General features: G+C 55.5%; 2 protein-coding genes across 2 annotated transcripts; one reads left to right on the forward strand and one right to left on the reverse strand.

Annotated features, from left to right (window-relative positions):
• The first annotated feature begins 569 nt into the window (after positions 1–569).
• On the forward strand, positions 570–6586 carry TSPAN6 (tetraspanin 6). The gene is made up of 8 exons (XM_034063983.1): positions 570–725; positions 809–997; positions 1626–1700; positions 2341–2439; positions 2588–2743; positions 3333–3416; positions 5021–5120; positions 5919–6586. The coding sequence occupies exons 1-7, from the start codon at positions 639–641 to the stop codon at positions 5087–5089; spliced, it is 759 nt and encodes a 252-aa protein (XP_033919874.1). The 5' UTR covers positions 570–638; the 3' UTR covers positions 5090–5120; positions 5919–6586.
• Positions 6587–8380: 1794 nt separating this feature from the next.
• Positions 8381–17047, reverse strand: TNMD (tenomodulin). The gene is made up of 7 exons (XM_005148274.3): positions 16929–17047; positions 16699–16833; positions 13539–13679; positions 12335–12436; positions 10451–10604; positions 9230–9399; positions 8381–8892 (listed from the first exon to the last, which is right to left on the reverse strand). The coding sequence occupies exons 1-7, from the start codon at positions 16974–16976 to the stop codon at positions 8683–8685; spliced, it is 960 nt and encodes a 319-aa protein (XP_005148331.2). The 5' UTR covers positions 16977–17047; the 3' UTR covers positions 8381–8682.
• Between the last annotated feature and the right edge of the window lie 430 nt (positions 17048–17477).

Consider the following 17477-nt stretch of genomic DNA (forward strand, 5'->3'; position numbering starts at 1 on the left):
GGGGTTTGGGGTCTGGAGCTTGGTGAGGAGGCCGGGCAAGGGATGAGGCTGGCAGGGCAGGTAGAGCTGGTGTGGGGCGGGGGGGGGGGGGGGGGGGGGGGGGGCTCTGTCTGAATGCACTAATTATGTGGCAGCCAGCACAGTAACTAATAGCACAGCTGGCCTGGCAGCAGAGGGGAGCCAAGAGGCCATGTGTGGGGACAGCCCCGGGGAGGGGATGGGGTGCTCGACCTATGGTGGCTGTGCCATGTGCTGGGTCACAGGGTGGCTGGTCCCCGCTCTGCTGGAGGGGCACATATGGGATGGAGCGGGGGGCCACCGTGGGGCTGGGTGCATCGGCAGTGCTGGGGCAGGAGGGCAGGGAGCGGGGGCATGGGGCAGGCAGGAGGTGACATAGGGCAGGAGAGCAAGGACTGGGTGGCATGGGCAAGCAGAGGGTGACACACGCAGGCACTGTCGGCATGCAGCCTGCAGGGGGCGACACGTGGAGGGACTAGCGCCACTCCGGGGCTCAGCGCCAACGCCTTCGGTGGCTCTCGGCCATTTCCGTAAGCGCTCGGGCTGCTCCGGCGGTGCTCGGGCGGCTCCGGCGCGGAGCGGGGCGGAGCGTGCGCGGCAGCGCTGAGCCCGTGTCGGCCATGGCGTCCCCGTCGCGGCGGCTGCAGACGAAGCCGGTGATCACCTGCCTCAAGAGCGTCCTGCTCACCTACACCTTCGTCTTCTGGGTGAGAGCCCGTCCCGGCCCCGCCGCCTGTCGCGACCGCTCCTCCCTGTCGCGACAGTGGCGAGCTGTGCCCCGTGCCCGCAGGTGTCGGGTATCGTGCTGCTGGCGGTGGGCGTGTGGGGCAGCCTGAGCCTCGCCGTGTACTTCTCGCTGCTGGACGAGAAGGCCACCAACGTCCCGTTCGTGCTGGCTGGCGCCGGCACCGTCGTGGTGCTCCTGGGCACCTTCGGGTGCTTCGCCACCTGCCGCGGCAGCACGTGGATGCTCAAGCTGGTGGGTGCCATGGTGGGGATGGGTCCCGTCTGCTCCTGACCTGTCCCGGCACGTCCCCAACCTCCCTGCCCCATCCTTCCCCATCCTTCCCCATCCCAACCCCATTGCAGCTCCGTCCTGTCCTACCCCACCGCAGCCCTGTCCCATCCTTCCCCATCCTATCCCATCACAACCCGCTCCTGTTGTACCCCACCACAACCCATCCCATTCTACCCCATCCCAGTCCCATCCCATCCTACCCCATCCCAGCCCTGTCCTGTCCTATCCCATCACAAGCCTGTCCCACCCTACCACATCCCAACCTTGACATATCCTACTTCATCCCAACCCCATTCTGTCCTACCCCATCCTGTCCCATCCTACCCCTTCGCAACCCTGTCCCATTGTACCCCAGCACAACCCCATCCCATTCTACCCCATCCCAGTCCCATCCCATCCTACCCCATCCCAGCCACATCCCTGGGTATTACCCCATCACAACCCTGTCCCACCCTACTGCATCCCAACCCTGACATATCCTACCCCATCCCAACCCCTTCCTGTCATACCCTATTGCAACCCCGTCCTGTTGCACCCCATCTCATCCCATCACATCTGGCCCGTCCCACCCCATCCTTTCTGCCCGCAGTATGCCATGCTCCTGTCCCTCATTTTCCTCATTGTCCTGGTGGCTGCTGTCGTGGGGTTCGTCTTCAGGCACGAGGTGAGTCTGGTGCTGGTGTTAACCCAGGTACAGTGATGGCACTGGAGGGACCAGTGGGTGCAGTGCTTGCTTTCACTAACATGGGTTTAAACCGGCCCAAAGAGCAGCTTGGTCCCTGTAAGACCATAGAACATGGAATGCTTTGTGTTGGAAGGGACCTCAAAGCTCACCCAGCTCCAACCCCTGCCACGGGCAGGGACACCTTCCCCTGCAGCAGCTTGCTTCAAGCCCCTGTGTCCAACCTGGTCCTGAAGGACCCATAAGGTCCCCATAGGGAAGAGGCTGGGTGCATGCTGCCCCTCCACCAGGACAGGTCGAGTAGCCTGGCCTTTAATTCCTGCCTTTGGTCTATCTTCTGCTGTAATTTCTGTAATTAAATCATTAAATGAAAGCCTCTGAGGCTTCCTGCATCACGGAGCAGCCTCTTGGGGGGAGCTGGCACCGCGCACATCCTTGTTATTACACACACACAGCATCCCAGCCTGCCCTTGAATACAGCCTTTACCTGCCTGGGGACAGGAAACGTCTGCTGGCCACAGCCACACTCATTCCTGCCATCACCAAGGGGTGACTAACATGGGGCCATGGGTCCCCAAGCACGGGAGGGGACGGCAGCACTGCAGAGACCTCTCTTTTGCAGATCAAGACCAACTTTGAGAGTAACCTCAAGCTGGCCTTGAAGGACTATAACGTGACTGCAGATCGGCACAGTGAGGCTGTTGACACCATCCAGAGAACCGTGAGTGCTCCATGCTGGTGGTGGGAGAATGGTTCTGCACCATGGAGGTTTGAGTTTGGGGGGTGTTGGGTGAGATGGGGGCAGTTTGTGGGGAGGCAGGGGCATGGGAGTAATGGTAGGATATGGGTGACTGTCCTTCTCCCTCCAGCTGCACTGCTGTGGGGTGCAGACCTACTCGGACTGGGAGAGAACTGAATACTTCATGCAGAGAGGCATCCCCCAGAGCTGCTGCAGGAGCCAGGCTGACTGCTCAGAGGAGGACCTGAAAGACCTGAGCAAGGCCAAGCTGAAAGTGTTTGTGGATGTAAGTGAAGCGGAGCAGATCCCCCTGCCTGTCCTGGTGGTGGGCAGGGCAGAGCTGGGTGGGTAGAGAAGGGCTTGTCCTTCCTGATGAGGCTGGAAAGAACTGCTCCCTGCAGCCCAGGGATTCCCCTAGGGTGGATGTGGGGGCATGGTACAGAGAAATGAGCCCTCTCTTGTGTCTGATGTCCCCTCTGCTCCTCCCTTGGAGCTCAGGGACCAGCCAGACCCAAGTGTTTGTGTGCAGCTGAATAAGAAGGTCATTTCCCAGTGAAGTATGGGCACTGCTGACGTCTGCCTGCCCCGGTGCTGCGCAGGCAGGGGTGACCTCACCCCGCAGGTGATGCAAGGGATGTGTCTCTGATGAGTCACTGCTTCAAGGCAAGGACCAGGAGCACCTCATTCAACCCAGTTACCTTGGGAGCAGCCCAGGGGCAGCCCTCCCCTTGATAACGCTGCTGGGCTGGGAGCTGCTCACTGATAGGGGAAGGACTTTGACAAGGTCGGGCAGGAGAATGGGAACATCTTCCCCTGGCGCTGGTGTGTGCTGTGGTGATAAGCACTGCAGCCACGTGCCTGCTTTCCCTCTGCAGGGGTGTTTCTTCCTGGTCACGTCAGTGATGGAGTCGAAGATGAGCGTTGTGGCTGGGATCTCCTTTGGCGTTGCGTGCTCCCAGGTAAGCCTGCCTTGCCTGGCACAGGAGGAGTGCAGGCACTGCTGTGTCTCTGGAGGTATTTAACTCCTGCACAAAGGCTGGTGTGTGTACAAAAGGCACGGCCGGTGTCAGCCCCTTGGGTTTAACCTCACTGTTGTGCTGTCCCCAGTCTCTTAAACCCAGTGCTGAAGCACCAGCTCTGTTTCCGTGAGCCCAGGCTGTTTGGGAACAGAGCTCCTGCCTCAAACAGCCAGCTTCAGGAAAAAACAGATGGAGCCTGTGCTGGGCACCCCCTCTGTGTTTGCTGTTGGGATCAGATGTGTGCCCTTCCTTTTCCTAGCCACTGACCTTCCTTTTCAGCAGGGAGGTGTTTTGGCATCACTTCAGCGTGGCTGCATCCCTGTTAGTGCCTGTGGAGGGCACCACTTGTGCCAGTTACCCTGTCTTCTGTGTCCTTGTCCACAAGCCCTCCTTTATTCCGCAGGACACTTCCTGCAGGAGCTGCAGCAGCAGTGCGTTTGCCAGCCCCTACTCCTGCAGGCTTTATCCTATCAGGAAACAAGGGGCCCCTGGGCCCCTCCTGTAGGCTGAGCATTGGGCACGATGACGTTGTGGGGTTTCCCGAAGTGCTGAGGGTTTTCCGATGCTCTGCAGCCGGGGCTCTGGGATGGCCTTGACTTTGGAGGGGCTGGAATTCACCTTTGTTATCCAGCACGTACAGTACATGAACTTCCAGCATGGGGGGAAGGAACCCCACTAAGCTATTCCTCCCATAACAGGCACATTGCTGTGTTTTCCCAGTAAGAGATGGATTGTACTGGGGGAGAGGTGGGAGCAGCAGCTCCTGGCTGCAGCTTGTGCTTCCAAGTGCTTTTGAATGCAATTGGGAGAGCCCAGGAGCCGGAGCTGCTGCACGACTGACCACACTGTCCTCCTCAGTGAGCTGTGGGGTCACTGAGACGTGACAACAGATAGACAGTGGTGAGCTGCACAGTCCCAGATCCCGAATTATCCCGGCTGATGCCAGGTTTGGGAATTGTAACTGGTTCCTGGCTTTTATCCCTCTTCCAGCAAGCCTTGCTGAGCCATGCAGCCGGCTGGGACCCATCATGCAAATGTGCCTTTAACTTCGCTTGTGTAGGTCAGACTCCAGCAGGATGTGGCCCCAAATGTCTGCACAGGGGCTGGGAGGACATGTTGTGATAACAAGAGCGTGTCCTTCAGATGCTGATGGGAAAACACCAACCTTGTCCTTGCCACGGGAAGAGGTGTCTGCTGTTCTCTAGTGGCTGTGTAATTGGCTGTGATGCTCCTGAGATCTGTGTAATCTCCAGAATTGCCATAAAACAGTAGATGCTTCATGAAGCAAAATGTAACAGGATGGGATGAGGAGCATCTTGTGTGGGGAGCTTGTTTGGCTGATGCCGGCAGGATGCTCTGCTTCAGCCTCTCAGTTATTCCAAAGCAGGGCACAGCAGCCTGTGTTGTGGTTTGTAAATCCTACTGTCCATGCTCGGATTTTATAGTACTGGGGTTCTGGGGCAATATCTCAAACTTTAACCCTAAAAAACACCACATCCTGGTTGTGGCTACCCCTGATGTTTGTTTTCTTTTGTCTTTTTCAGTTGATTGGCATCATTCTCGCCTGCTGCCTGTCGCAATACATCACCAACAATCAGTACGAGATGGTGTAGGTGGCCTCCAGCACACAGTGGCTGTGGCCAGGTAGGTCTGTCCTGTGGTGTAAGCACAACGGGGAACCTCTGCATCCCTGGCTGCTGCCTGGTCACCCCTGGGGACCCTCAGCATGGTGGTGGGTACCACATGGGAGTGTGGGGATAGAGGGCAAGACAGTATCTGCTGTCATGTGTGCTGGGCTGCATCCCCAGAGCGTGACCTGCAGGTTGAGGGAGGGGATTCAATCCCCTCTGCTGCTCTGTGTGGAGATGCCCCCCTGCAGCCCTGATCCAGCTCTGGGGCAGCAGCGCAAGAGGGACATGGAGCTGCTGGAGGGAGTGCAGAGGAGGCCATGGAGCTGCTGTGAGGGCTGGAGCAGCTCTGATCTGGAGTCAGGCTGAGAGAGCTGGGCTGGGGCAGCCTGGAGAAGAGAAGGCTCCTAAAGGGGAGACCTGAGAGCAGCTCCAGTGCCTGAAGGGGCTGCAGGAAAGCTGGAGAGGGGCTTGGGACAAGGGCCTGTAGGGACAGGCCAAGGGGAATGGCTTTAAGCTGCCAGAACAGGGGAGACTGAGATGAGCTCTTAGGCAGAAGCTCTTCCCTGGGAGGGTGCTGAGGCGCTGGCACAGGGTGCCCAGAGAAGCTGTGGCTGCCCCATCCCTGGCAGTGTTCAAGGCCAGGTTGGACACAGGGGCTTGTAGCAGCTGCTGCAGTGGAAGGTGTCCCTGCCCGTGGCAGGGGTTGGAGCTGGAGGAGATTTGAGGTCCTTGCAACCCAATCCATTCTATGATTCATTTTAAGCTGTGTATAACCCAGCCTGCTCTGCTATTGCTGTTCTGTGTGATGCAGGATATGCTCTCCATGGCTCTCCACCACCTCCAGTTTTCCTCTGGATGCCTCTTTGGAAAATCTTGCTTTGAACTGACTGATCCTCTCACCTAGCTCATAGGAACGAGCGCAGCAGTATCCTGGTGCGCGGGGACTTGTCCTGACACTACTCTGCTGTGCCACCGTGTGGGATAATCAGTGTAGCTGCGGTGGTTACGGCAAGCATGCTCCTCCGTTGGCTCGGTGCAGTGCCTTGTGGGACTCCTGGTGCTCCTCTCAGTGCCTCCATCGGGAAAGCAACACTTCCCTCATCTCCAGCAGCCCCTCTGGATGCGGTTGCTCTTGAGATGGGGCTGTTGCCCTGTTCCAACCCACAGTGCCTGCCCAAAGCGCTTGGTTCAGCAAGATCTCTGCTTGATGCCAAGCTCTTCTCTCTCATCCCTGCCCTGGGGTTTATATACTTCTTTATAGTTGTACTTTCTGAAGTACAGGCCGTAGTGATTCTTTGTAAGCTGTAGCAAGGTCTGGTGATGTAGCTCCTGGTGCCTTTCCCTTGGTAGGTGTCCTTGCACCGAGTCAGCTGTGACTTAATTGTCAGTATTACGTGCTGCTTTATCTTATTTTATGTATTGAGTAGAACTCTTTCATCCTGACACACAATAAATATTAAGATACTTTACCCTTTGAAACCACCTTGGCTTTTTTTTCCATCTCCTGGCACTGCGGAGAGCAGCAAACTCCACTGGGAGGTGATGTGGTTGCCCCAGGCCAACCAGTAAGCTCTGTCCGATCGCAGCTGGCATCGCCAGTGCTCACTGGTGCACTTCTGCTTACCAATAACTCCTGTAATTGAATTTCTTCATAACAGTGCTTGTGTAACAGTGTTGGAGCTGAAGGCCTGGGGCATCCCAACCCCATGTAAACGTGTGGATCACTTGGAGCGAGGGGCAGGGCAGAGCTGCTGGAGCTGCCTGTGAGCCCAGCCTCTCCTCTGGGTAAGAAACATGCACCAGAGCATCTGTGTTTGTTTGATACTGCTCATCTTGAGGCTGTTTGTCAGGCAGCTTTGCCTTGCTGGTGCCATGTGGTGCAGTGAAACCCCCCTCCTTGGGGGATCCTTGGGTCTGGAGGGTGGAACTGACACGGGCTGTGGCTTGGAGCACAGAGGAAGGTGGAAAAGGAGTGGTTAAGCCCTGGGTAGGAGCGGTGGCTCTGTCAGCACACGCCTGGCTGAGCTGTGCCATGGTGCTGCAATGACCCAGCACAGGGCAGCCCTGCTGCTGATGGAGGAACCTGAAGGGAACACCTGGAACCCTGGTGTGTTGCATTGAACCCAGGTGAGTCAATCAGAGCGCTGACAGCACCAAAAGTGTCCCAGGCCTGGAGCATGGAAACCAGATCAGAGCGATCAGCCCGCAGTGGCTGGTGGATGGAGGGAGACAGGAGCACGTGAGAAGCAGGGCCAGGTCTGGATAAACCCATCCATGCCAGAGGGAATTGTGCCTGCCTCTGCTGGCAGCTTCTTTCCCAGGGCACAGGTCTGGGGTGATGTTAGAGGGTGGCTTGGGGAGCCCAGAGGTTCCAAAACCATCACTGATGGTCTGTGCTGACCTGGGGAGCGCAGAGGCTTGTCCAGCCTGCTGGACCCCATGGCCAGAGACAGGCACCCACCACATGGTGCAGATCTCACCCAGTTAAATAGTGCTTATGGAGATGCCTCACTTTAATTTGCCAGGACATCAGTATATCCCAGAAATACAGGCATGTGCTGGGGGGATGCCAGGCGGACTCAGACACTGCAGTCCTGGCAAAGGCATTGATGTGTCTTGGTGATGTGACTGGTCCGACATAGCCAGGACACGGCTGGTTTCCTGCAGCAGCTGTGTCTGCGTGGCTTTCACATGTCCCTGCTGCATTCAGACCTCCCCTCTCATGGGGATAAATGTCTTGAGGGACACATCAGAAACACGTGGTATCGCCAGGGCTGTTGGTGTCCCTTGGGATGCCATATGTGGAGCTCTGCTGCTCTGCTCAGCACAGCTGTGAGCAGGGATGGAGGGAGCTGCCCTTAAAATGTGCTCACATCCCCATGGGCTGCAGGGATGCAGGGAGGGCCTGGCAGCACCAGGGACACCATGGCTGGCACCCAGCACAGTGGCACCGAGCAGGGCCTGACCTTTTCTCCCTCTGGCTTTGGCCACCCAGTTCCCCAAGGATGCTCCTGCCTCCCCGTTGCCCACATCACTCCTAATGGGACTGGAGCTGTCACTGAGCACATCAGAGCACGTTGGAACAGCAGGTTGAGATGAGCTGAACAACTCCCAGTGCCATCAAGGAGCAAATTAGGGACCTCAGCACATTCCCAATGAGGTGAGCGCTGGCAGTCCTGCTCCGTGAGTTATGGATGCTCGTGACGAGGCAGCTGAGCAATTAGATCACTCCCAGACCCATTAAGCATCCCAGGCTGACTAAACGACTTCCCATTTTCTTTGCAATCGCTCATACAAGACGTTTATTGTTTGCCTCTTGCCTCTCAGCATGGCGACGATGCACTGAGCATGGACCCCACAGCACTTGGGAGGGGGACCACGCATCCCTGCAGCAGGGATGTGTGACCACACAGACCATCCAGCCCCATAGGGCAGTGCAGGATGCCAGCGGACAGGCAGTGTGTGCATGGTGAGGGTGCTGTGGTTGGCAGCACCCAATCAGGTAATGACCTGTGTGATGGGTACGTCAGGATGCATCCGGATGGGTGCGAGGTGGGCATGGGCAGGATCCGAGCCTACACCCTGCCCAGCATCCGAGCGATCCACCAGTTGCAGGGCATGATGATGCGGCAGATGACCCTGCCGCCCTGGTAGCAGTAGGGGTATGGGTAGTAGCCCAGCAGGGGCTCGCAGACCCGCCGGCAGTAGCGGTTGGCGCGGCGGCACTGGGCGCAGCAGTACCCACGCTCGTCCCACAGCGGGTGGAACTCCAGCCCGTTCTCCGACTGCCAGGAGAGCCAGTGTCAGCACAGCCAGGGGGATGTGGGACCAAGGCATCCCAGAGAATGGGCAGGGCAACCCAGGGAGCATGGACAGGACATCTCAAGGAGCATCAACGGGATATCCCAAGGAGCATGGGCAGGGCATCCCAAGGAGCATGGACAGGGCATCCAAAAGAACATGGGCAGGACATCCAAAGGACCATGGGCAGGACATCCCAAGGAACATGGGCAGGACATCCCAGGGGCATAGACAGAACATCCCAAGGAGTAGAGCCAGGACACCCCAGGACACCCTGGGACCATGACTGGGCAGCCCCAGGGTCTGATTCCCTGCACTCACGTAGTCATTGACGGGCAGGTCCTCCTCAGTGAGCTGCCGTGGGTGGCGCTTGGGCCCCGGCTGCGCATCCTTCACCTCATGTTCGCTCCCCCCATCCAACCAGCTCTGGTTGTCCATGAGCAGCTCAGGGTCTTCCTCTTCAGCCCCTTCGAGGTTGGCCAGCTCAGGAGCTGCAGGAAGAGCCCAAATGTTGCTGTCAACAAGCAGGGAGCAGGACAAACACAGCAGCAGGTATTAATGTACCAAAATTGGGTGCTAAGGCACAAGAAAAGCCCACCAGCAAACTAGATGCACTCATTGCCTCCTGCCCTTACCAAGCCTGGAAGGGCTGTGGAAGGTAATATGGTGAGAGGAAAGGGTAGAGAAGGCATGTCCTGTCCTCTCCCTGTGCTCATGGGTGGTGGGTACCAATGGGTGATGTTTGCATTATCATCATGCTGTGGGGAAGCACCTCCTCATGGTGCTGCTGTGGGGGGAACTTACAGAGCCCCAGCAGAGTGACAGGATTTGGGGCAGATTAGGCCCAGCACCACAGTGACACTGATTTCCTTTGCTGAAACCCAACTGCAGATGGGGTCTGATGGTAGGGACTGAGGAGAAAGGGGCCAGCAGCCTCCCTGTACAGTGGGGATCTCTGATGTCCACTTGCTCCCAGGAGCGTCAGTGGTACAAGCTGAGTGGTACCCATGTGGTGTGAGATGCTCCTCGATGGCTGCAGAGCAGGGGGAGGGGGTTTGAAACCAGCTCAGAAGTGGATTAATGAGTGGGTAATTGCACTGGCACATCTCAGAGGCCACAAACTCTGTGAGGGCTCTGTAGTGGGCAGCCAGAGCTGCAACCCTGTTGTGTGATTTAGATGCAGACGTCTGCTCGTGCTTGGGTGTTCCAGCAGCGATGAGCATTGAGGTGTCCCCATTTTCCAGCAGCACTGGCTTCTTTACAGGTACAAAGGATTCAGGGTTTAGTTTTGCCTTGTTATGAGAAAGGAAAGGGGCAGCTCTGCAAAGTGCAGGACAGTGAGGGGCCAGCAGAGAGAAACTTCAGCTCCTGTTGTTGCACTGGCCATGCTCTCATGGTCATGTTCAACATCATGTTCATGTCTGAGATGTACAATAAGCCCCTGGAAATGGGTTCCTGCTGCACTGGGAGACACAGTGGGTGATGGGGCTGATCCCACTGAGGGGCTCCCATGTGCTTTGGATGGGGGATGTTTCCTTGTACCTGCTATGGGAGTGGGATGGATCCAGTAGATGGTCACGTTTCTGCAGATGTCAAAGATCTTGGAGCTCTTGAGGAACTCCTTGTTCTGGATGGGCTTTTCCCCAGGCACCCAGACCACAGACTGCTCCAAGTACGTGGTTGTGATTTCTTCTCCCTGGAAGAAGAGCCAGATTTCACTTCTGCATGGTGAGACACCCTGTGCTCCCCTCTGCTTACCCAGAGGCACCTCTCCCATCCCAGAGAGCAGCTTGGCTTCATCTGCCTTATGGTGCTCACCCAATGCATATGCAACACCCCACTGGTCCCATCATGATCCCCACCTCCCCTACCTGCTTTCAGCCACCACCCCCCTGCTCTCCTCTCCCTGTTCATCATGCTTCAACAGCCTTCTCCTGCGTGGTCCCCACCATCTGGAGGAGCCTTCTGGAGTGCCCCAGCTCATTTCAAACCCAAGATTAAAGCATCTCCCCTCTGCTTTTCTCTTACTATTTAATTTCCCTCTCCTTCTGCTGCTGATTTTGTGATCGAACACTTTAATTTATTCCTCACAGAACTTCTTTGCGTGGCCATAGACTGCAATTTATAGCACATGTCTCTGCCCTTGCATTAGCCCATGGTGTGTTTTGGCAGGCGCTTAGGGAAGGAGATATATAAAGACTATTGAATGGGTCTGCGCTGAGCTATCTGCCGAGGCCACTTGTGTGTGGTGGCGGTCGTAGTCCATAGAGCAAGCTGGCAAATGGCATCTTTTTGCATTCCAGGAGGCGGCTGGAGCTGTACTTCTCTTTTATAAGAGCTTTTCCTTATGGTTTTGGGAAGTCTTAGGGAAGAGCCAATACAAGCTGACCCAGTCTGGGTCAGTTTGGAACCTATGGTGAAAGCGGCCAGGCTGGAGAGGTGCTGCCTGAAGGACACTTATCTCAGTGGGTTTTACATTGCAGCTCTCAACCTGGGGCAATGTTCTGCTGAAGCCTGAGAAGTTGTCACCCTTTTATGGCGGTAGCTGAAGAGATCCATGGGCATCTTATGGCATAATCAAAGAATCAGCATCTGGGAATCTGGGTCAGGATTCAGGGAATTGCTTCTGCCCATGCTTCCATTCAAACACGTGTCCTGTTGGTGCTTCATCTGCAGTGGCTTCCCTGGGGGTGGTCAGTGTGCTAATACCCTGCATTCCACAAAGGGGGAGGCGGGAGGTGCTGTGCCACCATAGGGAGCTTGGGGATGGGGACAAGTAAGGATGCTTTCAAGGCACTGAGCTGAGGATAGGCTGTCAGAGAGGGGTTAAAGCCATAGAACCATAGAATCCCATACTGGTTTGTGTTGGAAGCTTGTCCAGTTCCAACCCCTGCCATGGGCAGGGACACCTTCCACAAGACCAACTTATGGATTCACACAGGGCAGGGAGGCGTCCCCAGCCCCATGCTTCCCACCTCCAGGGCTGCGCTCCAAGCGCGCTCCCAAATCCCATTCCTTAAACGCGGCTGCTCTTTTAAATTCATTACTTCTGCCTCATTCGGCTTGAGAACACGAGGCTCAGTTCTGGGAGAAACCAATCTGATTGACTTCTCAGTGCCTGCTAATCCTGAGCTGCCTTGCGACCTTTTGACTACAACAGGATTATTGTTCTTGATCTGCGGTATTGTGCTGAGAGGTTTCTGCCTGCCGGCAGCCTAATCCTGCCTCTTTCCACTTGTTTTTAGAAGCAATCCTCTGAAACAAGATCGTTTTATGAAGCGATCAGAACTCATTATTCCTTTCTTGCAGCATCATTGGAAGGCAGAAGCAGATGGGAGGGCAGTGGGAACTGTGCTGTGCTCCCAATGCTGGGCACACGAGAGGGTTTCACCGGGAGCACAAGGGTGTCCTGCTTTATGCACCTACCTCAAGCTCTGGGATCTTGGCCTCTGTCGTCTCAGGCAGGACTTTAGTCTGAGTTTTGATGAAGCATTTTTGAAGTCCCACGAAGAAGATGCCGGTTATTCCCTACAGCATCAGAACAAACAGCAAATAACCAGTCAGGGCAAAGTGGGAGAACCAACCCCATTGTATAGAGGGTGCATAGAATCATTGAATGGTTTGGGTTGGAGGGACCTCAAAGCTCCTCCAGCTCAACCCCTGCCACGGGCAGGGACAACTTCCACTGCAGCAGCTGCTCCAAGCCCCTGTGTCCAACCTGGCCTTGAACACTGCCAGGGATGGGGCAGCCACAGCTTCTCTGGGCACCCTGTGCCAGTGCCTCAGCACCCTCACAGGGAAGAGCTTCTGCCTTATCTCCAACATGAACTTCCCATGTTCCAGTTTGAACTCATCACCCCTTGTCCTATCGCTACAGTCCCTGATGAAGAGTCCCTCTGCATCCCTGTAGGTGCAGCAGGTTGAGGGTTTAGTTTTGCCTTTCCCATTGATGTTCTTGTGCAAACCCCACTCAGCGGTGGTTCTAAGATGCACGAACAGGTTCTCCTAAGGGATTTGCACTTTACGGGTTGGAGAATTGTTCTTTTTATAGATATTTGAAGGCAGACAGCAATAACATTTTCCTTTGCTCCCCTTCTCCTTATAACTCTCAGGAGCTGTGGTTATCATCAATAAAAGCGTGCAGAAGAGCATCTGACCGTTATGGGTATATGAACATCCAGCCCCCGGTTCCTGCCAGGCTATTAGCTTAAAGTTTTGCCATATGTCATCGCACAGGATATTTCCCTACACATTTTAATTAGGTTTCAGAGAGAGCCCTACAACATTGTCATGACGGTTTAATGCTGTGCAGACAGAAAGATGCACAGGGCTCGGGTAGATTGATGGTGATTGCGTTCCTTCACAAGGGTAAATCCAATAACTGGGGCTTGCTTTTAAAGATGCATCTCATTGGAACTGAACCACTCCACTATTAAATACCAGTGGAATCTTATGTAGATACACATCTCCTTCCCTTTGAGAGCATCCCCAGGGATGCTGCATGTGGGCATTGCTCTCCCTGACATGGGTCTGGGGCTTGCTCCAGTGACCTGTGGTGTCCTCAGGGATCCCACTGATCCTGCTGTAACAATTCATGCATGGTCCCAGGGATAAACCCTGCTGCACTCACGTTTTTGAAGTCATGGATCTCCAGGATTTCCTCACTGCCATTCCCACTGCTGAAGGTCTCTGTCCTGGCCAGCGGGTCGATCTCCATCACAATCTTCTTCTTCTCACCATGGCTGAAGAACGTGTGTTCCATGTCATAAACCTGTGAGGGACGAAACCACACAAGGGTCGGATCAGCCTGACCTGAATTCACCCGCTGGCCGGTGGGTGAGCAGGATGGTTCTGGGTACCCTGCATCAGGGTGAGGATGTGAGTGAGTGAGGATGATCACCTGGATAGTGCATGAAGAAGCAGCTCCCAGGCACCAGGGCTGGGAAGAAGGGTGGGATGGGGCCAGGCTGTGGGGGGAACAGGTATGTCAAGACTGGGAGATGCTCATCTTACACTTGCACCAGCAGCTTGGCCATGGCTCAGCCTTTGCTGGTGCTTTCTGTGGTATGAACCTGCTTTCATCCCAGGCTGGAATAAAGTCCTGAGCCCAAGGGACCTCACTTTCTTGCTCCATCACTGCATCCCTGTCTCACTTGTTCCATCACTGCATCCTTGGCTCCCTTGCTCCATCACTGAATCCCTGTCTCACTTGTTCCATCACTGCATCCCTGTCTCACTTGCTCCATCACTGCATCCCTGTCTCACTTGCTCCATCACTACATCCTTGGCTACCTTGCTCCATCACTGCACTTTCTGTTTGTCCTGGAAAAGCCGAGCTAAAGCCTCTCTCTGCCTGAAGGAGATGAGGGATTGCCTGCGGATCAAAGCCCTCCTCCAGGGCTGGTGAAGAGCTCTGGGGCGTAGCAGCCGGCTTCCCGTCGGCACTCATCCCTGCGGGAGCCGCAGGGGAGCCGTGCTGGAGGAGCAGCCCTCTGCTGCTCTCCCGTGTTCAACGCACGCAGCCAGCCCCGCAGCGCTCCAGTCTTTGTGGATGCCTGACCCTTAAGGAATGCACAGTGGCAGATGCCGTTTGAAGCACAGAAGTGATCCCGCTGGCACTGAGCCTCGGGGAGTCTCTCTTCCCGAATCTAATGGTGTCATGTGGAAGGAAAGGGCTCGTGCAAAACTTCTCCAACCCACAGGACAGGGGGATGATGGAGGCACGGGGATGATCTCTATTCATCCCCCGGTGCAGCTGGGGAGCTGGAAAAGGAACACCCTGCAACCCCAACCCAATCCCCCTTTCAGGGTCCCCTGGTTCTTGCACATCCCTACCCATGAGGGGGTTCAGAGCCTCTCAGCAGTGTCTGCAGCATCAGCATCCCCTGCTTTGCAGCCTGGGTGCTGAACTGGCCAGGCAGGTGATAACTGCCAGGTACCTTTACCTCTGCTTAAAAGTAGAAGAGTGAAGAGTGCCTAGGTATCCATGAGCATCTCCTTTTAGTCAGCAGGAGGCTTTTCTAAAGATACACAGCCACAGTGGATGTGATGGCATGGCAAAAACAGCCTGCAGCCTAAAATGCCTGGAAACCCATTGGTTCTGCCTGACAAAATGCACTCAGTGCCATAAATAACTTCCAGGCGTTAGGATCCTGGGTGGTACCTTACCTTCAAGTGCCTCTCCATCTATGAAGAGTGACTTTTGCCATTGCAGAGGTCAGGTAACCCATTTGGACTTTGCTGGCTCATGATGCTCAGAGAGCTGTGAGATGTTATAGGACTAAAGGTGACACTTGCTGTGTTGGATGCTGCTGAGCAGAGGCCACCCCTCAGAGGAACAGGTCTTCTTCAAAGCCTTTTTTCCACTCCCTGGTTTCATTAAGGGAGCTTGGAGAGGGTTTTGTTCTTTAAAGAGCTTGATTCCCCTTGGTTCAGGGTTCTGGGTGTTAGGAACTTCCAGCCTCCTGCATCCTGCTTTTCCCAGAGGATTCCCTGCCCAGCTGGAGAAGTCCACAGACACCAGTGATGCCAGACACCAGGAGCATCCCATGCAGATCCATTGCAGGAACACCTTTAGTTCCTCAGGCCTTGTGAAGGGCTTCCAGGGACACCACCAGGCTCCATCCTCCCCCAGTGCCCACCAGTGAGGCTGCTGAGGGCTGGAGCTATGAGGCTGCAGCAATGGCTCAATGGCCTGAAGAGAACCTTCCCTCCAGGGGTTAAGAGCTGGCACACACCCTGCTCTTCGAGGAACAGTGGAGGCTTTATAGCGGTCTTGGCAGGAGCCCGCAGGCACATATGGCTTTGATTGCTGCTTCTTTTCTTTTAGGAGGTATTTATTTCTATTTGCTGATAAAAAGACCAAGTTTCCAGCAAGCAGGGCGCTTCCTCTGCCCAGCAGGAGGGTACTTGGACGGGATGCTGTGGCTCCAGCATGGGAGGAGCGAGGAGATTCCATGTGGGAAATGGGTTGCTTTGTCTATGCATGGGGATGCTGGAGAGCTGGCAAGACCCACTGGTGCCAGGGTGCAAAGCAAGGCCTCCTCAGTGGGCATGGACACTCAAAGGAGGATGGGGAGCACCGAGCTGTTGCCATCAATGCTAATTCTATGATTCAAGGTTAAGTGATTTGCTTGGGGTACGGGAGGAAATAAAAGGCAGGATTGCCAAGAGGCTGGGCAGAGATGTATGGGAGACGTGCAGCCCTGCTGCTGCCCCCGACACACTGAGCACTTAGAGCAGCGTCTGTCTGGGGAGCCGGGAATAAAGGAGCCCAATCCAGTTAGCAGGAGCTCCTCCACAAGCTAATCCGTCTCAGCGTCCCCTCGCATTGCAGACACATTAAAGTAAGAAATACAATCCATGACAATCCATCACGGCCGCGTCCTGGCTTTCTCTCCTCTTTATGCGGTGGCATAATGACTTTTCCACCAGTTTCTGGCAAGATAATTGAAATGAAATGGAAAATATTTTCTTACTTGTCATGAAATTTGCTGCCGGTGGAATAAGAGTAACTTTAACTCTTCATGGCATAGCTCCCATCCCCTCTAATTGTCAGAATGCGGTGGCAGAGAGAAATAAACCCCAGCCTGTATAAAGTAAAAGCTAGTTATGAATAATAAAGACATTTCTAAATGGCTCATGAATACCTGTGGTCTAAGGAAGTGCATCTTTGTGAAGTCGCTTGGGTTTTGGGGTGTAGTTAACAGTTTCGGTGGGTTGGGGAAGCGAGAAGGCTCTGTCTGGGGAAGCAGCACTCTGTAATGCTGGATCAGAGAGTTTTTACTCACTTTTCTGGGCGCTGGGTTCCGGAGGTATTTGACACCAAGGAATATGAGGATAAGAGAGATGAGCAGCACGCTGAAGAGCAGCCCGCAGACCTGGTGCCTGGAGCAGGTCCTCTTTTGCCTCTTGGATGCTTCTGCCTAAGGAATGACAAAGAGCGGTGTTTGATGCCGGTGACCCAAGGAGGGACACGCACACACTGACAAGCTGCAGGGGGGCAGAGCCCTGAACTCACATCCAGAAAGCGGCAGTCCTCCGGGCCGTCCCGAGCCGTGCCTCCCATCGTCTGCTCCGTGTGCGAGCCCGCTCCGAGGTGGAGTCACAGCGGCTCTGCGCTGCACATGCAGCAGGGAGGGCCGGGTCCTGACGGTGCAGCAGCTTCCCCCGCAGCTCCCGCAGCGCTGCCTGCTCGCACGCCATTCCCAAGCCTTGAGGAGCCTGCGGGGAGCGGTGCGGTGTCCATCGGCCGTGGGCAGGGCACCGGGTTCTGTGCTGCTCCTGCCCAACGCTGCTGTCTGTGCACTGATGGATGGGCGAGGGTTAGGGTTAGGGACATCCCTGAGCTGTGGGGATGCAGGGACTGCGACTCCTCCAATCCAAACTAGTCTGTGATACCATGATTCCATGATTATATGATCCAGGGGCACTTCTGCAGCCCGGGAGATGCCAGTGGGGTCCCTGCATGGCATGGGGACATGACATGGCAGGGGAACATGTGTACATGGCCATGGTTGTGCATAGGTGGGCATGGGTGTGTGCGTGTGCATATGTATATATGTTGTGC

This window comes from Melopsittacus undulatus, chromosome 6, assembly GCF_012275295.1.
Source record: "Melopsittacus undulatus isolate bMelUnd1 chromosome 6, bMelUnd1.mat.Z, whole genome shotgun sequence".
In the NCBI taxonomy this organism is placed as follows: Eukaryota; Metazoa; Chordata; class Aves; order Psittaciformes; family Psittaculidae; genus Melopsittacus; species Melopsittacus undulatus.